The sequence below is a fragment of the Phragmites australis genome, chromosome 4 (genome assembly GCF_958298935.1).
Source record: "Phragmites australis chromosome 4, lpPhrAust1.1, whole genome shotgun sequence".
In the NCBI taxonomy this organism is placed as follows: Eukaryota; Viridiplantae; Streptophyta; class Magnoliopsida; order Poales; family Poaceae; genus Phragmites; species Phragmites australis.
Genome location: NC_084924.1, coordinates 32,386,733 through 32,408,382, shown reverse-complemented (window position 1 = coordinate 32,408,382; position 21,650 = coordinate 32,386,733). Strand labels below are relative to the sequence as shown.

Genomic DNA, 21,650 nt, shown 5'->3' with positions numbered 1-21,650 from the left:
ACCTGGGCTGATGCCATGTCTGATCTCAGTGCATGCCGGAAGCCTGCCAACATATAGAGTGCGGACAAATGGGCATGAGGAACCTGTCGGCACTCCGCGTACCGACAAGTGCCAGCTTAGGCCTATCGACACATGGAGTGACAACATGCCTATAATTTCTATACGGTTGTCGAGTGTCCGTTCAGTTCAACTTGTTTGTCTCACACTCACCGCTCACATTGGTGAGAGAGAGAGCATCAGCGCACAGAGGAGAGAGAGGGGCAGGGCACGGAGGAGAGAGAGGGGCGACGGGGAGAGGTCATAGGAGGGAGGAATCGGTAGTGCGTACGACTACATTCTTCGGTACATTTTTTTTATTTAGATTAGATTAGGAATAGTAGTGAGTGGAATAGGAAAAATCTATGTAGATTAGAGACAAAATCCGGTAGAATAAAATTAGGTTAGAGAAATAGTTGTGTAGAATAATAGGTAAAAAATTTAGAGTACGATTTCCGCGGTATATTTAGTATAGGATATTTAGAGTGTTTAGAACTTTTAGTGTATAATTTTCGCAGCATATTTATAATAGGATATTTAGAGTGTTTAGAAATTTAAGACTAGGATTTCTGCAGTATAGATAGGCAATTTAGAGAAGGATTCCATGACATAGATAGAAGATTTAGAAAGTTTAGAGTCGAATGTTACGAATATTTATGCTATAATTTGTAGGTAGAATATGTAGGAATTTTTTATAGAATGTAGAATAGGAAAGAGTGTAGGCCTATTATTTAGGAAATTTTGGTATATGAATTTTGATTAGATTTGAGCTACATTTAAGATAGGATGGATTCAGTACAATGAAAATTAGGTTTATTTATTTGAAAGAGTTGGTAGAAATTTTGTAGCGTTAGATAAAATTTATTTGAGGCATATTATTGATTATGTTCGGCTTATTATTAATTTATAGGTTTTGTTACATTTGGTAATTTTAGGTAGCATTGATTCTAGAATGCGGAGTCAATGTTCATCGATATGTTATTAGTTTATAGGTTTGATTAGATTAGGAAATGTAGATTGAAAATTTAGGATTAGAGAAATTTAGATACAAACATAGGAATAGAGACATTAGAGTAGAGGAAGATATATAGAAAAATGAGGGACATAAGAGTTGGAGTAGAAATAATTTGAAAAGTTGCAATGGAGTTTGTTCAAAAATTTGAAATTAGAGGGTAATTTTTAGAGTAGGAATAATTTTGATATGATATAGTAGAATATAAAGGAAATATAGTATAACGTAGGTAGAAAATTAGTTCTGAATCGAAATGCAGTAATTTTAAAAAATTAGATTGACAATTCCTTAGTAACAATAAATTTGGAATATGATAGTTACGATACATTTGGATTGCATGTTTAGAATGTATTATGTAATAGTACTTCATTTCGATTTAATAGAAATCTATTATTACAATATTTAGGGGAATTTAGAAAATTAGAGGTGAATGTTGCATTAGTAATTAGATGTTGGTGAAAATTATAGGTATATAATTTAGAGACTGCATACGAATCTACTATATATTTAAAATTGAATTTGTTAGTTGAATATTTAGGAATGTGGACAAAAGATTTGTTAGCATTTTATAGTGATATTAGTATAATTTGTAAGGTAATTATAGTAAATGTAGTTGATGGAATATTTAAACTAATGGAGTATAGTATGGTTGTTGAATCAAGGATGTCGACCGTAGTGGGGTTCAGGATTTTTTTTGGCTGTGGATATGTCATGTATTGTGACAGTGGAGTGGATTTGAACAACTTCCAGTATGTGGACATAGAATTGAATAGTCCGTGAGAGATGAGGTGGACCAAAGTGTTAGATTAGCTATATAATCTGCTACAATTTAGTTCAGCTCATTAGCGATTGACGGTGAAGGTTCTGATTCCTAGACGTCACAAAACTGAGTGACAGTGGGAGCTTAGAGAGCTTATATGTTCACAGCAATGGCAACAATTTGTGTCATTGGGGTTGAGATGGGGTTTTCTCCATTGCATCCCTATAGAAGCAAGCGATCTTGGTTCAAAAGAATCCGGCCCTAGCACCGTAGAAGCTGTTGGTGAAAATATTTTTGATGAGGTGCAGGAGAGTGTGGTTCTGAAGGTTCCCCTGCGAACTAGTGCACCAATTGAGGTACATACGGCAAGAGAAGAACGTAACAACGGGGAAGTAATCAGGAAGCGATGCTTGTTGATCAAGGGGAGAGAGATGAGGCAGTTGTGGGCCAGATGGAGGCAGATGATGACAAGTTCTTCATATTTGTGGACTTAGGTGCAGGAATTCCTGAGGAATGGTCGAATTTTGCATTGGAGAAATTGACGGTGAATGATGGACACGAGTCATCATAGCAGTATGATTCCATCATGGTGACCAAATGCCAGATGTTTCATGACAAGGTCCATTTGCAGCATGCAGTGAAGAGATATTGTTTCTCGGAGAAGAGGGAGTTCAAGGTGGCAATTTCCAATCCTCGGACATATGACATGAAATGTTTAGCTGAAGGTTGCATGTGGTGAGTTCATGGATTCTTGTCGAGGTGTGACACTGTATGAGCGTCCATTGTTAAGCCACATACTTGCAACTTGAGCCAACCTATATGCGTGCATAGGAATATGGCCACTGATTTTACTGCAAAGGAGATGTATCCAGAGGATATGAAGAAGACTAGTATGTCCCCATTTGGAATTATGTATGCTATCAACAACATATTTGAGTACGAGATTTCGTATGACATGGTATGGAGAGCGAAACAGAAGGTGTTAGAGAAAAGGTTTGGTACATATAAGGACTTATACCACAACCTACCTTCATTGCTAGAGGTTATTCAATGGAGAAACCTGGGTACATGTATTGCTACTCACGATTTTGTTAATCGGGATGGAGGTCGAGTTTTTCAGTAGGCGTTCTGGCCATTCGGGTATATGATCGAGGCATTCTGACATTGCCGGCCAGTGATGTGCATGGATGAGACATTCCTCATAGGCAAATATAGTGGGAAAATACTCACATCTACTGGGGTAGGTGGTGAGAACTAGATTGTACTTTTGGCTTTTGTATTTGTCAAACGTGAGTCTATGAATAATTGGTTGTGGTTCCTACAATAGCTTAAGAGAGGTGTTGTTAGTATCAGAAATGATATGGACGATGCTGAGGGAGCACGAGCCTGCAAGGAGTGCCTAGTATGCAGAGGTCCACACTTGAGGGGGCAGTGCGATTAGTATCTGGTGGACACTCTGGCGTCAGGTGAGTCGTGTCCCTGTCCGCAAGCTGAAGAAGAAGAAGAAAAACCCTACAAATGAGGCTCGTATTTGAAGCACGGAGAGATTATTTCCATGTTGCATTACTAATTGGATGATGTCCTAAGTTTGTAATATTCATCAGACTATGTGTTTAATTGTTGTAATATTGGCACATTGTTGTATTTTGTAATATTCGAACAACCTAAGTATGCGTTGTAATATTTGGACTATGTTGTAATATTTAGACCATGTTGTATTATGTATTATTTGGAGTATCAAACAACCTGAGTATGTCATGTAATATTTGGACAATATTGTATTATGTATTATTTGGAGTACCGGACAACCTGAATATGTGGTGTAATATTTGGACCTTTTTGTAATATTTGGACCATGTTGTATTATGTAATATTCAGACTATCTTATTGCATGTTGTAATATTATGAACTATTGTAATTATTCATAATTTTTTGTACTATATGATGCATTCAAATATGCTGCTACATTTCTTGTAATAATGATTTTTATTTATGCATTATTCTTGAAAGTTTTATTCATTCGAGTTCAATTTTTATCTTGCATGTTTTGCGTTTCATTACTATGTACTTCTCATATTCGTTATGTTATGTAGTACAATCTTTTTTGCTTCTAGGTGTGGAGCTCATCGACCCGATAATCGATGTGACGCATCGAACACACTTGGAGGGCACCAAGCTGTACCCACCTTGCGTCTATGCACTCTGGACCACTTCTGGAGGCTTGACCAGTATTTTATCCCGAGGCAATAAGTTCATTCATTATGTGATTGTTGTTCTAAATGTCCCGATATTTTGCTCTCATTCTTTATTTTTTGTAGGTTGAGGACACCGGGTCTCCTTCCGTTGGTGCGTCTTCTGGACCCAACTAACCCCATGGATTCCCCTTGATCGGGCCCTGCTTACTACACTTGTCGACCAAGGAGGTCAAAAATGCACACTTTTCACCTGCCCGTAGGTGAGATGACTATCATGTTGCAGGATGTCTCCATGCTACTGGGTTTGCCCTTAGTCAGGACTGTAGTGTACGGGCCTAACTTGCACGTCGGGTGAAGGGACAAGCTACTTGCTAGGTTCAAAGAAGTCATCCCTAAGGGTTAGCAGCCAGAGTAGGTGGGCTTCAACCCAAAGCAGGTCCATCAAAGTCCTTGGTTGAGCAGTTCTAGGCGGATCGCCTGACACCTGAGTCAGAGGGCTGGAGAGTGCGACGGCACCTGGAGGCGTACCTAATGTGGCTGTCTGGGTGGGTCCTCTTCACGAGCATGCACGCAGACACCGTCGATAAGTAGTTCATATGGCCCTCTAGAGCATGTCTCTCAGTACAGTTGGGGCTCTATGGTCCTGAGCAGACGTACTAGGAATTATGCAAGGCCTGTTGTAGGAGCAGTGTCTCCACTTCGATCACACGATGTCCATTGCTCTTGAACTTGTGGTCATATGAGCACTTTGACATAGGCCGCTCGCAGCTAAGATCATATGACGAGTACAATGGTTCTTTCTACTTCTCCGACGAGTTTGGCCTACATGAAGCAGTGGACGGACCTATGATGGGTTCACTCTGGTGCAAGCGTGAAGTAAGTAATACAAGTTAACACATTTCATTAAGTACCATTCTTTCATTACGCTTATATGCATGACACTTGACTTTTTCATGTAGCCGAGGTGGGCGATGGTGACAACAAGCGCTTCGTACCCTCAATTTATTGCCACATTCGACCAGCTATAAATGGGCAGGGTGTGTTGGACACCTTATGACCACGAAGTAGTCACGACATGCACGCCTTTTGGACTCTCCGACTTTTGCCAAAGGGACTAGGTGAAGGTTTATCTACCCTCGAAGTGTAGTTTTGGTAAGGAAGAAGTTCATTTTACTCCCCCAAAGAATCAGCATTGTCTGAATAACCCCCTAAAGTATAAAACCATTCAGTTTACTCCCCCAAAGTTTCAATACCAGATCATTTTACCCCCTCAGCTGGATTCAACAGCGGTTTTTAGATTTTTAATTAGGTAATTTTGCATTTAGGCCCCTAAACTTTTCTATTGTCATAAAAAAGCCCTTGCTTTTTACATTTATCCCTTATAGTTTTATTTATTTACATATAAGTACCTAAAATTTTACAAATAAGCCCCTAGACCATTTCTATTTTTACTGAATAGCTCATGCCTTTTTACAAAAGACCCCTGCAACTTCAAACCTTTATAACTTTTTCATACGAGCTCCGTTTTAGGTGATTCTTGAGGTCACACGATCATAGCAATGAGTACTTTTTGTTAGTAGGATTTTTATAGAGCTTTGCTACTATTTGGTATACTGTTCTTAGTTATTTGTATTTTCTCATTTTTCAGTTGGTCCTGTGAGTAGACGATTACGTTCAGAAGCAGTACAAAAATCTCTAGGAGTAGAAGTTCGAGATAACTAAGTAGCATCCAGACAAGTGTCCTTGATCACATTGACCCCATTGTAGAAAAGTGTGTCTTTTATTTCTACTGCATTCTTATCAATACAAATCTCATTTTTAGGGTTATGGGTACAACTTGGCCAATTAATTAGATATCCTCATTACTCTATACGCATCGGTTGACTGTTGAGTGGCACAAGAAGGCGCCTCACAGGACCAACCGAAAAAAGAGAAAACATAATAACTAAGAACAGTACACCAAATAGTAGCAAAGTGTGATAAAAATCCTACTAACAGAAAGTACTCATTGCTACGATCATATGAGTGCAAGAATCACCTAAAACAGAGCTCGTATGAAAAAGTTATAAAGATTTGAAGTTACATGGGTCTTTCTATAAAAAGGCAGGGGCTATTTAGTAAAAATAGAAAGATCTAGGGGCTTATTTATAAAATTTTATAGACTTATATGTAAATAAATAAAACTATAAGGGGTAAATGTAAAAAATAAGGGTTTTCTGAAAATAGAAAAGTTTAGGGATCTAAATGCAAAATTACCTAATTAAAAATTAGAAAACCGTTGTTGAAACCGGCCGAGGGGGTAAAGTGATCCGGTATTGAAACTTTGTGGGAGTAAACTGAACGATTTTATACTTTAGTGGGTTATCCGGACCACGTCGATTCTTTAGGGGAGTAAAATGAACTTCTTCTTTTTGGTAATTAATGACAATACCTATAGACTAACAATTATATTGAGAATTATTAGCAAGTTATTCCATAGGTGATGCATGAAGGATTAAGTATGGATTCATTGAGAAATGACATGTGATCAAAATAAAATTCATCGATGTCATTGAGCTCTAGGTGATGCTCATGTGATGAAGGAGAAGTTAGAGTGGAAGAGATCTTGGAGGTTGAGGATGGTCTCAATAAGATTGACAATAAGCATGAAGACTAAGTTACTTGTGGAGATCAAGTAATTAAAGGTATGAAATTATCAATTGAGTTTTATGTATTAACCCATGTGCTATGTGCTTGAGAGTGAGTGGGGTTAGGTTCCATATGAAAATTGACAATAAAGAGTAAAGATCAAGTTACTTGTGAAGATCAAGTGACTTAAGGTATAAAGTTATCAATTTGGTTTCATGGACTAACCCATGTGCTTTGTGCTTTAGAGTAAATTAGAGTTAGGTTTCATAAGAAGGTATGAGTTGAATTGAGATATTGAATATGCAAAATTGAAAGTGCAAGATCAAGACAAGTTTAGTGGACAACTTGTGTGCTTGACGATTGCGATTCATGTTTTAGTGGTGAACCAAATGAGGATGATGCGAACAATGGAGTCTCCTATGATTGGTGAATGGGAAGCTATCAAGAGAGTTTTATTAAGCTTCTAGAGATCAAGTGAAGATCAACATGGAACCGAGCTTTGTTCGCTCTGGCGAGCTTGCAACCTAATTGGTGCAGGAGCTGCTGCAATACACCCCATCGGCGGAGAAGACGTGCGTGCTTGCCACAGAGGTCAATGGAGATGATGCCAGTCAGGCTGATAAGGGAGAGGGAGACGAGCTGCTTGTTTACCTTGTCTACGAAGACCTTCTTCACAACTTTCATGGTGACTGCATTAGTTGAACTCCTAGATGTCACCTACGCTGGCTGACCTCCCTTCTTGGTCTGCTCTCACCCGCGCCGTGCAATCATGCTCTACTCTCAGGTGCCATCTGAGCTTGTGCTGTTTTCATGGACTAGTGTCTTCGGTCCGACGTCGCTTCCTCGTCCTCTTCTCTCTCTCTCTCCGGTTGAATTTGGGGATTGATCAATTTGGGGATCCAACTATGCCGAGGGTGTGGGTCAGCTGGTCAGTCAAGGGAGGGCAAAATGGCCATTACAATGAGAACATGACAAGATTGAAGTCTCTAACAACAACACATTCTAGAGAAAATTCCTATGCGATTGCAACATATACTTTTGCCTTATGTGCTATTCAAAATTTAGAGTTCCCTTCTCTGTGACTGGTTTAGTTTTTATTGCTCTTCTATGCCATTTTTGCCCTACGGCCATTACCTGAGACGTGAAAAGACTGTTATGACCTTGCCTCCTTTCTTCTTCCTCCCACGATGCCCTAGTTTACATCTCTCTCCTCCAGACAGCTCTCTCTCTCTACATGAAATCCCATCTCCATCTCCACGTTGCTCCACCGAGATTCCTCCTCTCGATCTCTATCCCTAGTTCCCCACTGGCCAGCAAGATTTCTCTCTCCTTTTTTTCTCTCTCTGTGATTGGGGCAGCCCAGGAAACCAGTGGCGGAGCTACCTTAGTTCATGGCTATTCAGTTGAACACCCATGAATTTTAAGAAAAAAAAATGGTGATTAGGACACTAAATTACATATAGGAAATAACAACAAGCAAGAAAACAGAGACATGCATATTTGGGCCAACCCACAAGCAAGAAAAGCCCATACAAACTGCAGAGACATGCATATAGGAAATAACCACAAGCAAGAAAAGCCCACAAGCAAGAAAAGCATCGCTTACTGACTCCCTGGATGGCTGGACGTTCCCGTCCATTCGGCATTTGCTTCGTTCTTTTGCATGCGTTCAATCCCCTAAATCTCTAATCCCCAATCGAGCACACCGATCGCCAGTGCCCAATATACAACTCCCAAATCCCAATTCGAGTCCTGACGCAGAGAGCCGGAGACACGCCGATGCCGCACGGCTGCACGGGCACAGCCACCCACACTGCCCGCGGCTTGCCTACCTACAACTGCATCTCGCAGGCGTTGAGGTCTGAGGATGGGGAAGCAAGGAGAAGGAGGCGAACCAACTGTAGGCTTTACAGCGGTAGCGCACGAGAAGGAGAAGGGGAAGGGACCAGTGCCGGTTGCCGAGCCCGAGGCTATCTCCATCTGTGACGAGGTAATTAGTGGCTAATGGCTTATCTACTTGAGTTTTCAGCTTGTTGTTTGATTGGATAGATGATTGAATATATCTCTGGTCTCAGGTTGTGGAACAATCAAAATAAAAAAAGAAGAAGTTTGTAGTTGTAGACTTGAAATCTTTATGGAGTAGAGCTGACAAGAAACAAAAAGCAACCACTTCTCCTTCAGTTGGATAGCAAGCACATGATAGCTTTGAACCTGAGATTCCAAGCACAGAACCGCAAGTGGTAATTCATGATGATGAAGATGATGGAGGAATTCTTGATGATGAAGCTGATGACGCAGTTTATGATAGTGACTATCTTCCGCATGATCCAGGGAAGAGAATTGTCATCTTGGATTATGATGTCAATGATCAAAATACTGTGAGAATGAGTTATATTGAGATGGGGCCATGCCAACCACGATCACATAATTTTCCGCAAAGGGTAGTTGGAGGTAAACGTCGCTTCAATCGTTTATGGTTTGATGAATATAGTTGGCTTGAGTACAGTGTCGATAGAGGTGCATCATTTTGCTTTGTTTGCTATTTATTCAAGGACCGCACTAAATATACTGGTGGGGATGCTTTTGTGAATGGAGGCTTTAGGAATTGGAACAATAAAAGTAGTCTTGATAAACATGCAGGTGATATTACAAGTACACAAAGTGAGTGCCAAGAGAAATATGATATTGTTGTTAGAGCTTGAACAACAATTGTACAGTGTCTAGATAAGCAAGACAAACATGACAAAGTTTTGTACAAATCTCGCTTGACATGGACACTTAAGTGTTTGAGGTTTCTTCTGTGTCAAGGGTTGGCTTGCCGTGGGCATGACGAAAGTGAGAACTCAAGTAACAAAGGCAATTTTCTTGAACTTCTAAATTGCCTAGCTCAAAATTTCAAAGAAGTTAGAAATGTTGTTCTAAAGAATGCTCCAAAGAACAATTAAATGACAGCCCCTGAGATACAAAAGTCACTCAGCAATTGCTGTGCCAAAGAGACCACTGAACTTATGATGGAAGACCTAGGTGATGACTACTTTGCAATACTTGCCGATGAATCTAGTGATGTGCGCCGAAAGGAACAATTGGCTCTTTGCTTGCGTTATGTTGATAAGAAGGGAAGGGTTGTTGAGCGATTTCTTGGTGGTGTTCATATTGAAAACACTTGTGCTTTAACATTAAAGGATGCAATTGAGTCTTTACTTATGGATCATTCATTGACATTGTCTAGAGTTCGTGGGCAAGGATATGATGGTGCTAGTAACATGAAGGGTGAGGCTAATGGTCTAAAGAAACTAATTATGGATGAGTCTACTTCGGCTTATTATATTCATTGCTTTACACATCAGTTTCAATTGACTCTTGTGGACGTTGCTAAGGAGAATCCAGATTGTGTGGCATTCTTTGAGCAATTAGGGTACTTGTTGAATACAATTGCAACTTCTTGTAAGAGGCAGGAAATGCTCTGAGTAGCTCAAGCTGAAGAGCTTGAACAAGCATTAGAGTTGGGTGAAATTGACAGTGGTTGTGGTTTGAATCAAGAGATGGGGTTGAGGAGGCCAGGTGATACCCGATGGGGATCTCACTATAAAACTGTGCAACATATTCTTCTTTTGTATCGTCCAATCCTTCGGGTCCTCACAGCGATAGGAGAAGACCATTCTCAGTAATGATGCTTATAAAGCTCAAAATGCAATGACTTCATTTGAGTCTTTTGAGTTTGCTTTCATGGCACAATTGTTGAACACCATACTTGGTTACACGGATGACTTGAATAATGCTTTGCAAAAGAGGGATCAAGATATTGTTAATGCAATTGAGCTCATTTATTCAACAAAGACTGAATTGGAGTTACTACGCAAGGATGATGGTTGGGAGAGATATCTTAAGAAAGTCACTTCTTTTTGTGTGAAACACAAAATTGAAGTTGCTAATATGGATGATGGATGCATGCCAACTACAAGATCAAAAAGGTTCTTCCCAAAAGTCAAGAATCTTCATCGTTTCAAAGTTGAAATGTTTTTGAGTATTATAGATAGGCAACTTCGAGAGCTTAATGATAGGTTTGATGAGGTAAACACAGAGTTGTTTGTCTGCATGTTATCATTCAATCCTTCAAATTCATTTGCTTCTTTTGATACAAACAGCTTGGTTAGGCTTGCTAAATTTTACCCCACGGACTTCTTAGGGACATATTTGATGCATCTACCATTCCAACTTGACCACTTTATTGGATTTGTGCGTAGAGATGAAAGGTTTGCGAAAGTGGAGAAGATTTCTCAACTTTCTACTATGCTTGTTGAAACAAATAAGCATCTCACTTACCCACTTGTCTACAAGCTCCTTAAATTGGCACGTATCCTTCGTGTAGCAACGGCAAGCGTTGAGAGGGTATTTTCGACGATGAATTATGTGAAGAACAAGCTAAGGAATAGCATGGGAGATCAACACTTAAATGATTGCTTGGTTACATTTCTTGAAAGGGGATTTTTTTCTTCAAGTTAGTGATCAAGACATAATATCCCGTTTCCAAATTAAGTCCTGCTGTGTTAAATTGTAATTTTTCTTCACTATGGAATTATTTGTATTTTCTATGATGGATGTTTAATTTCTATATGGATTGATTCTTCAGCGTCGTCGACACGACTTTGAACACCCATCTCAAAAATCCTGGCTCCGCCACTGCAGGAAACCTGGCGAGGTGCTCTCTGGTGGGTTGCTGCTGAGGGCCTAAGGTGCACGCCGTTGGACTCGTGTGAGCACATGTAACATCTACTATCTAGCTAGCACACCTCACCTCACTTCTTCAATTCGGGCCAATGCCACTGCCATGCTCGATTTCCTCCTCTGGTGGGCCTTGGCTGAGTTCCCCATTTGTGCGCCATCATCAAGTGACGAGGAGTTGAACCGGCAGGTCTTCTCTGGCTGCCTCTGAACCACCGGAGAGCTCTGGCACCGAGCGCCTCCTCCTGCCGCCGACGCTCACTATCAACTCATCGGCTTGGTGCTTTGCGGACGTCAACCACCGCCTGATGAACTTCCTGGCACCTCAGTTGTGGTCTCCCGCACGCCAATTTGGCTTGAAGCACACCGCACACGCATATGCAGCTACACCCGACAAGACTCGCTGCTCTTGGCCGCGCCGTTGACAATGCTCCAGCGATCAGACCATGAAACCACCACCACCAGCGACCTTGCTTTGGTCCCAGGAGCCTGACCTACCACAACTCGTCTGCTGTCCGCCGTCAGTTCGCCGCTGGCGAGCGAGCTCAGTGGCGCTCGGTGCGAACCAAGGGTACTTTTGTCATTATCTGAAAAAACTAACAAGAAAATTACCTGCAACGGTGAACTGAACTCCATGCTCGTCCGCATTTAGAGTTCCCTCTTATGCCAATGATTAAGTTTTGCTCTCCCTTCTACCATCTCCGTTAGATCTGGCTCTAACGATAGTCCCTCAGTGTGCTACTAAAACTTATATTTTTCTCTCATGTGCCATCCAAAATATCCAGTACCCTTCTATACCACTACTTCAATTTTTTTATCATGTTGATGCCACTTTAGTTACATCCGTTAGAATTTGTTGAAAAATCCTTGTGTGCCATTGCAACCTACACTTTTGCCTTATATGCTTGATGGCAATGCTTCTGGATGGAGCCAAGTCGACAGGGTTCGAGCCCCCGTCCCACACTCCATGTCTCTAACGAAGACCGTGTCGTGGGGAAGCACCGATTAAAAAAAGAGAGAGAACTGGATTTTTCAACAAATCCGGGAGCAACTTAGGAATCCATGGGGAAATATACATTTATTTAACCTAGCACACTAAACCTATTGACGCTACCATGGGGAGCCTCGACAGGGTTCGAGCCCCCGTCCCACTCCATGTCTCTAACGAAGACCGTGTCGTGGGGAAGCACCGATTAAAAAAAGAGAGAGAACTGGATTTTTCAACAAATCCGGGAGCAACTTAGGAATCCATGGGGAAATATACATTTATTTAACCTAGCACACTAAACCTATTGATGCTACCATGTGGAGCCTCGAACCATAATGAGGATATCTTTGGTACATTTAAGTCACTGCAGAGTAAAGGATGATTCTAGTACTCTACATGGTTCTAAGTTGAGGCTTAGGCAAAAATAAGCTTATTTGAGTTCAATAACGACCAACCATTCTCCTGATGTGTAGTCAGTGAAATTAAACTCACAACCTTATAGGCGTTTAGCAGTTCAGCATATTACTCAAACAGTTGTTTTCCATATCCATTTTTCCCTGTACGAAAAGTTCAAGATAGTTCATAGTTGTTGGATTTTGTTTTCAAAAAGCAAAAACCCTCCTACAAGTCACTTCAAGTTACAAATACCCCCTACATGTAATATAATTGTATTTACCACCTACTAGTCTAACCATGTGCAAATCTTCACTCAGGGTTCTAACTCAATGAAATGTTAATATATTGCCGTGATGCGATCTCGAGTGCTCCACGTAGGCTAATAGCATAGATAGGAGGTGATTGGGGAGGGTAGCTGTGTGTTATGGCTTACCAAACTTCTCATTTGATCTAGTTTGTAGATGGAATTGTAATGACACAATAGGCTCGGTGGACTTTAGTACATTGTTACACCCTTCCTCATCCCCACCCTTCCATGATTACAACCTATTAAGAGTAATAAAGTCATTTCACAGCAAATATGTTACATGACATTGGGTTAAAACTCTACGGGGAGATTTTGCAATGGATTAGACTTGTAGGGTGGTCAACTATTTTATTTGTAACTTGAAGTGACTTATAGGGGGGTATTTGCAATTTTCCTCTTTTTTGCCTTTTTGGAAGAAAAAAAGCGGGCAGGTTCTCCCTGTTTAGCCAATCCTTTCTCTAATAGAGTAAAAAAAAAGATTGTGAAAAATGAGCTGAATGTTTGTATAGATATTTTCTGTCTAGCATGAAATAGTTTTGATGGCGTTGTTTCCATAATAACTCTAATAATTTTATAGCAGAGTAAATAACTGTTACATAATCGAATTTTTTTTTTTAACAGCACTTTCTCACAACGCGATCTTCGTTGAAGACCTAGGAGGTGCCGGACGGAAGCTCGAACCCCCATCAGCTCGACTCCATCCAGGAGCGTTGCCACCGAGCTCCATACTCATCCACAAACACAGAACAGGTTTACAAGATAGCAGATAATAGTTTCTTTTCTTTTGTGTGTGAACGATAAAATAGCAGAGGAAACAGAGTTTGTAAATGGCTAAGGGCAAACAAAAGAAGGTAAAAATCCTCCGGTCCATATAATTTTCATAGATGGATGAATAAAACTGATTCGAAATGAGTAAAAAGATAGGGTCCATGTATCTTGCATCGTTCGCTTGTCCCAAAGCTGAATGATAATTATTTTCACGGACATGGTTGCCATGCCACTTATTACATAACATTCGCCAAGAGAACGGAAGGTGTCCCTTCCAATTAAATAAAGAAAATTGTTCCTATTTGAACAGGATGTATTTTGTTTTCTCAGGCACCAGCACCATCGACTGTGAAAAAAACATTTCTCCAATGGGGTGAGGGCTAATGATGATATGAAATTCGATTTGCTTTATTTACGGATGGGCTAGAGAAGTTTGACATCACAGGCAGCCACCAGAATTCAGATGTGTGGCAACCTGAATGCTTCAAAGAAACATAGCTAGCATGGTGTTATCAATCAGAAGGGCCAATCATTTTCTCTGGGACAACAAGTTCATGGAATTCTTCTTCCGTTAATACTCCAAGGTCTAATGCAGCTTTCTGGACAAAACAAAATTTAAAAAAAAAAATCAATGTATTATACCATGGAAAAAGTTCAAAGCACGCAAATAACATAAATTACAATTTTCATGATGATATGATAACATTAACAGGCGGCCCAAGAGGATAAGAGTAGGCAATATATCGCATTTTAGAGTCCTAATCATAATAACAAGAAGTTTCTGATATTTAATGCATTCAGAATTTATTAAATGGTTCAGGCGATCTGGCCAAGATATTAACTTATGCTGTGCGCGCATCACCTTTAAGCTAATATAATGCATATACACTACAGAGATAGGCCAAAGCAAAAAGAAATAAATAAAGCAATGATCACCTTCAATGTAGTTCCTTCTTTGTGGGCTTTCTTAGCAACAGCTGCAGCATTGTCATAGCCAATTTTCTGCATTCATTGAGAATTAAGCATGATTCACAAGTTTTTACAACTAAAAAAAGAGGTATCCAATGCAAAGTTCCATTTACTTACAGGATTCAAAGATGTCACCAACATCAGAGACTGGACAAAAAGGCAGAGAAATTAGTAAAATACACCTCATGCAAGTGTCTCGGTAGTTCAGTAATGGATTGTTACCTCATGCAATAGTTGTGAAATTCTCTTATGGTTGGCTTGGATTCCCCTGACACAATTTTTCTCGAAGGACAAAGATGCATCCCCTAACAATCTCAATGACTGTTGAAAAAAGGAATGGTGAATGAGCTAAATCGTAACACACTTGCAGTAACAAAAAACATGAGGTTGAAGTTACCAACTTACAGTAACAATATATACTTAAATCTACAAGACGGTCTATGTGGCTATTCAAAAAACATGAGCTTTACCAAACAAGCCCTAATTAAGCATATTTAAGTATGGTAATAAACATCATACTCGAAGTAATCCCGCTGCAATCATTGGCTTAAAAACATTCAGTTCAAAATGCCCATTCGCACCACCAACTGTAACACTGACATGATTACCCATAACCTGCAATACCACAAATCCAAATAATAGTTATTTGGAATGTTCAAAACTTAGATAAACTACAAAGTCAATTGCATGCGCTAGCAAGTGAATAATACAAAAACTAAGAATCAAGAGCATAAAGCAAACAATAAGTCCTTTGCCTTAACAATCCAATAAGGAGATTAGATTATTTTAAAGGAAATAAGGTATGATTTGTGTACCTGAGCACAAACCATGGTCAGAGCCTCGCACTGTGTTGGATTAACTTTTCCCTGAAATATAAAAGTTGAAACTGAAGCTTGACAAGGGTGTTTTAAATGATAAACATGCTAAAACAATCACGACCTAATACAGCAACAGTCTGCTTACAGGCATAATGCTGCTCCCAGGCTCATTTTCTGGTAGGATTAGTTCACCAAGTCCACATCGAGGGCCACTGTGATTGTGTTGGAAATATTGAGTGCATGCCCCAGAATATTAGAAAAAATATGTCATAATAAAACAGAAGATTGGAATAACAACCTTCCCAGCAAGCGTATATCGTTTGCTATCTTCATAAGAGATGCAGAAATTGTGTTTACGGCGCCACTGCTCTCAACAAAAGCATCATGTGCTGCCTACTTAAGGAAAAAACTGATAAGAATACACAGTGATGAAATAACAGAAGATAGACCCGATACAAAAATGAGAAAAAAAAGTTAGCGAGAGGATAAAATCTAAATCCCCATAATCCAAGCAAGAAAAGGAAGGATTTTGCTACTTCAGAGAACAAAGCCCAGCAACTAGTATAAAATGAAACATGTGAAAGTAAGTGATGTGCACTTGTTAATACTATCTCCACTCAACTTATTAGTCACTTGGTTTTGGTTTGCAAATAGTTATTATTTTCGTTTTCTGAGGCAACATCATTCACCAAATACCCTTTGATTGCTAAGCACCAACACTTTCCTTGTTCTATGTGCATGGAGCTAAAATAACAAGCAACTTGGATCCGGTGGAGAAACCGATAAGGATCATCCACAAAACATCTTCCATTGCAAACATCCAAGTGTTGCAAATATGTTTTGCAAACATTCTAACCTATTTCCAACAATGCAATTACAATGTTCAGTAATCTTCAATGAAATTGTGTGAACCTTTCAACCCATATTAGCAATTCTATGTAAGCCTTATATGTGACCACTAACCAAAGCTTCAAACTTGTTCTCTGCTGTCACGAAAGGTAGATTTGTTTCCTCGGCCACTGCAGTGGCAATTTTGACATCAAATCTGAAAAGGAAGATACAAATTTAACTAAATGAGAAACATGAAAAAAGACCTTGAGTAGTGAAAGGAACTAACGTTCCATTTAAAAGTTATCCTAAATCAAGTACCACAACTTAAGTAATGGTTAACCATATATAAGAAAACCATTTCAAATTTGGGACAATACTCAAATCTTCATATCTCATTACTTTCAATCCAGAAGTAACATATGTCAATGGAAGTAAAACTGGCAACAGAAACTAGATAGTAGTGACAGGGTTACATGGATTATGTTCCCACAACAATTTGATAATGGACTAATAAGTAACTGAAAAAAATTGAGAATTTAGAAAAGAACAAAATTAAAATCAGTTTACAAGAAATATCAATGTAAACAAATTAGCTCAACAGAAATTTGAAAATTACCCTTTCTTAGTGTTCAAGCCAGTTCCAACTGCAGTTCCACCTTGAGCAAGCTGCCCATCAAGGAAAATGATCACTACATGTTCATTTGAGAAGAAAATGAACATTAGTAAGTACCTGGTACATCCGAGGTAATGTACAATTAATTCGGTCAATTCCATATTTGACCTGCAAAATAGAGTTCAAAACAGGTAATAAGTCTATCTGTCAATCTAGAGTGAATAGTAATAAATAAGATTATAAGAGAACAAAAGATGCCGGGACAAATCCTACCTGTGTAGTGTAACCACTGAACTCTTGGCCAAGAGTCAACGGGGTGGCATCTTGGGTATGTGTACGTCCAATTTTAATTATGTCTTTAAACTCAACAGACTGCACAGTCAGGTTAGCAAATTTAATAGAACAGTGTATTTAATATATGAAGAAATATACGATGTGGCACATAGCTATTGGTATTGCCAGCCAAAAATTTAAAATGCCAGGGAAACCAATTTTGGCTTATGGTAAAATAAGGGAAAGAATGAATCAGCTGACTAGTCAACATGCCAGGGTTCTTTTTACCAGTTTCACCAAGTGCATTGTTTAATCTTATCACCATTTGCACAATAATGCTAATGCATCAATTTGTTCTATTTTCAAGAAAAATAATGTAATCTAAGTGCTGAGATTGCAACTCACGAGGTAACAAGCTTATATGATATATCTCAACTGAAAACAGAAGTTCATTCCATCCAAAAAATTATGTTATCAGTCAATTTAAGACCAATATCAGATTAAACCAACAGATGAAATGACGCTAACATAAAAGGCAAAAGTACATTATAAATCAGAAAACATAAGGCCTAGAGATTGACGGACAAACAAAAAAATATGGATAACAGGAAATTTTAAAAAGGAACAAAGACATAAAGGGAAAGATGCATGCTTACAAGAGATGCTTGTATCCATTAGCATGTAGAAATTGGTCTGAAGTGATCACATGGGTACGGTAGTGGCGGACCCAGGTATTTCAGGAAGCCTGGGCTGGGTGCAGGTCGTGCCCGTGCAAGCTGGGTTTTGCCCAAAATTTGACCAGTCCAAGTCACGACTCACGAATTTCCTTATAGCCTATATAGAGGTACAGAGGCGGGTCAGGACGGAGCCCGGGCGGGTGCCCAAGGTCCCGGGCCCTGGGTCCGCCATTGGGGTATGAGGTACCTCATTAGCGCCTAATTACTAATACGAACTTTAATCAACAAAAGCATTGTTCACAACCTTTTGCATTGATGTGACTCTAATGGACTGCTAAAGAGCTTGTAAAGAGTTAGCAGCCACTATGTAATACTTGCACACATGTAATGCCAAAATAATAAGGTTATCACAACAAAATCCTAGACAACTTTCTAAATTTTTAATGTTTCGTCTTGAATCTGAGTAATATGCAGTAGAATATCTGAGATAAAGTTAATGGGAACTTATGTAGGCAAATGTGATTTAAGAATTTGATTGCCACATATTGAAACAAATCTAATAGGTCAAAAACAAAAGTGACCGATGACAAGTGTAACAGAAAGTTCTCATGGAAGAAAAGCAGAAAATAATACCTTTGAATGAAGTGAATTATGCAACTGTTGCAAGCTTGGGATAAACCTTGAATTGATCTCAATGGCTGCTGCTATGTGCATAACCTGGAAATGACAACAACATGAATAATGAACATCTGCAGCAGTAAGAGTGTATTGAAAAAAAGATTAAAAATAGTTAAAGCTTACAGTGGGAAATGTATCATTTGAGGATTGTGACATATTCACATGGTCATTAGGGTGTACAAACTTCTCACCACACTTATGTCCAAGAATCTCAGCTGCCCTATTTGCAATTACCTAAATTGGAAAAACAGATAATAAACAATATGGCACAGCAGACAAAAAATAAACCAAGTTCACAACAATGTTCACCTGAGAATTAGCTTAGCGGACTAACAAGATAATGTTTTGCATACAGCCAATCAGCAGAGTAGAGAACAGATGGGGATAGGTTTAGTTTACCACAGTATCTGGACGGTAAAACTTTATCTTTTCACACTTTGACTGGGGTTATTATTCTGAACAATAGTTATATTACTTTAATATTGACACGTTGAATGCAAGATTTAAGCATTGTATTTGTAGGACATCAACCTCATTGGCATTCATGTTGCTTTGTGTGCCACTGCCAGTTTGCCAGATAACAAGTGGGAAGTGATCATCCAACTTTCCCACTGCGACCTCCTCAGCTGCCTGCATTATTGCCTTCCCTATTGTTGGAGCAAGGCCATACTCCATATTCACCTACAAAATTGAAACACAAAGTTATCCATACATACATTACATTACCTGAAGCATCCTACAAACTAAGTGAAATGTTGGAAGTAGATAGAAAAGTTCAAGCTGCATTAGCTATGGTTTCTAATTGTTATCAACAGTGCAATCTGAAATTGGCTAAAATAAGTGTGAAGTGTTTATCTATGTGACATTCAATTAATTGAAAAACAAAACTAGCAAGAAGCTGAAACATGGCAGGATAAAGTAGTCTTTTGTACCATTTACTCCGTGAAACAAAGTTGTAATAAAACTAGTGTATGCCAATTTGTAGGTGGGAATATTCGGTGGTTTCATAAGAATCAGGAAAATTCAAAATAGCGATTTTCTCTAAAATAGTATAATAACCACCCAATTGTTTACAGGAGGCAGGCAAGTTTGGGCTCATCACGCATTGTTTATTACAACTTTTCCGTCCATGAGATACAGAAATTGCTTTCCAAGCTTGCAGTGCCCTACAAGCACAAGCAACCAAATCCATCCATCCATCTGCAGCCACTAAAAAACAGTTTGGCTTTATACCTTAGCTGCGCACTTTTTGAGCACGCCAAAGGCGCGAATGATGGGCACGGGCATCCGCTCGCGCTCCCCGCCAATGTCGAAATTCTGCAGCGATCTCTGCGTCTGCGCGCCCCAAAGCCTACCAAAAGCAAAACATAACAGCCGCCATCGTCAGATCAACTGCAGCATTCAAGGGGCCGCAACACGAGCATATCAGAACGCGAGGCGGCACGCGCGACGAACAGATCGATCTAACAGAGCTTCTACGAATTTGTGAGGAGGGAGGAACCGCGCACTTGTCGTTGGGGACGCGAATGGGGCCGAAGGTGTCGCGCTCCTCGCGGAAGCCGGTGGAGATCGGGCGGGTCAGCGCCGGCCGGAGGAGCAGCGCGGCGGCGGCCGCGGCGGGGGACGGCGAGCCGGGCGCGCCTGCGAGGCGTCGCAGAGCCATCGCCATCTCTGGCGCTTCTCTGCTAGGTCTGCTGCGCGGCGGCTGGCGAATGGGAAGAGAGAGAGAGAGGCGGGGCGGGTGTTGGGCTGAGAGAGAGAGAGAGAGAGAGAGAGAGAGATTTAATGGGCTGATCTCGCGCCGTCGCGCGTGCGTTCTGCATCGGATGGTGCGAGGTGATTGATGGGCTGCCTTGCTGGAAAAGTTGGATCTGATTGGGTCTGCTCGCTGAACGCTCTTTGTTTTGTGTTAGAACGGATGCGACTCATGCGAGTGGAGAATTCTTGGTCAGCAAAATGTTTGCCATGCGTTGGCTAACCGAACACGTGGAGACGCTGTCAACGGACTTTGGCAATGGCCCCGGTGACCTATCCCACGAAGAATTCACCTATTAGGGGGCTCGTCCTGATGTTTCCATCCCGGGTAATATTTATTAACTTGGCTTAAGGAGCTCGGGCATGCACCACTCAACAATACCATTCGAGAAACCAATAACAGATCTGACATGTGGACCAAGACACTGACATATATACTTTAGCAACAATCCTAGATTTGCAATCTAGGTTGACCTAGAGATTCGGGAAGCGTGTCAGTTCGCGTAATGAACAGTTACGATGTATTCTCTATGGTTTAATGAAATCTGTTATTTTGAGGCAGTGTGGCCTTGTTATCGAACCATGAAAGGACGAGGCTTTCCATTCGAAATTCGAATGTAAAACATTTGTTCAGCTCCTTCATGGCTACCGGAGCATGGAGCTACCTCGCCGACGACGAGAGGCAACAAACCTTACCACCCTCTCTTCATGTGGACCTTTGTTCCGTCCAGCCATCCAAGGTACCACCTATTCCTGTTCTTCATCCATCTACGTCTAATGTTCATCTCAGTGAATCATGGACCCAGTGGGCCACCATGAACTTGTGTGTGTTTGGTGGCGAAAAATTTGGTCCCAAAATTCAGACTTGTGGATGATCGCACTGATGTGGATGTGAAGTTGTCATGCTTTGTACCTTGGTCCCAATCTTCCTTAGTGTGCAATGCCACCGCAAACAAGGACCTTCAGAGAGATGGTTGAAGGTGCATTTTTCAGGTATTTTGTTCATGTGCGTCCGCATTTATGTGCTACAGGTTCTAGCCCCTAGTTGTAAAGCTTTGGTTCGATTGTTGCAGGATCTTTGAGGGAACTTCATCGAAAGATTGTATAGAAGGATAATTTGGCAGATGTCCCAGTTCATGTTGTCTCCTCAACTATGTACGTATTGTGTCTGATGTTCATTCCAGTTAAGTGTGTTTGTTTAAATGCTATGTAAATACTTCATAT

At 40.2% G+C, this 21,650-nt stretch overlaps 1 protein-coding gene across 1 annotated transcript; it reads right to left on the bottom strand.

Annotated features, from left to right (window-relative positions):
- Window positions 1-13,892: 13,892 nt before the first annotated feature.
- On the bottom strand, window positions 13,893-20,393 carry LOC133916140 (fumarate hydratase 1, mitochondrial-like). The gene is made up of 17 exons (XM_062359664.1): window positions 20,180-20,393; window positions 19,905-20,022; window positions 19,203-19,352; window positions 18,795-18,905; window positions 18,627-18,710; window positions 17,317-17,415; window positions 17,161-17,211; window positions 17,047-17,096; window positions 16,563-16,644; window positions 15,898-15,992; window positions 15,745-15,811; window positions 15,597-15,647; window positions 15,301-15,396; window positions 15,004-15,102; window positions 14,899-14,928; window positions 14,749-14,814; window positions 13,893-14,411 (listed from the first exon to the last, which is right to left on the bottom strand). The coding sequence occupies exons 1-17, from the start codon at window positions 20,338-20,340 to the stop codon at window positions 14,325-14,327; spliced, it is 1,497 nt and encodes a 498-aa protein (XP_062215648.1). The 5' UTR covers window positions 20,341-20,393; the 3' UTR covers window positions 13,893-14,324.
- Between the last annotated feature and the right edge of the window lie 1,257 nt (window positions 20,394-21,650).

What these genes read in the sequence shown, in the direction of transcription:
- LOC133916140 (XM_062359664.1), bottom strand. Translation starts at nt 20,340, where the DNA reads ATGGCGATGGCTCTGCGACGCCTCGCAGGCGCGCCCGGCTCGCCGTCC. An exon ending in TCAGTGGTTACACTACACAG is followed by an intron (nt 17,212 to 17,316) that starts GTAGGATTTGTC and finishes TCTATTTTGCAG; the next exon opens with GTCAAATATGGAATTGACCG. An exon ending in AAGAAGGAACTACATTGAAG is followed by an intron (nt 14,412 to 14,748) that starts GTGATCATTGCT and finishes TGTTTTGTCCAG; the next exon opens with AAAGCTGCATTAGACCTTGG.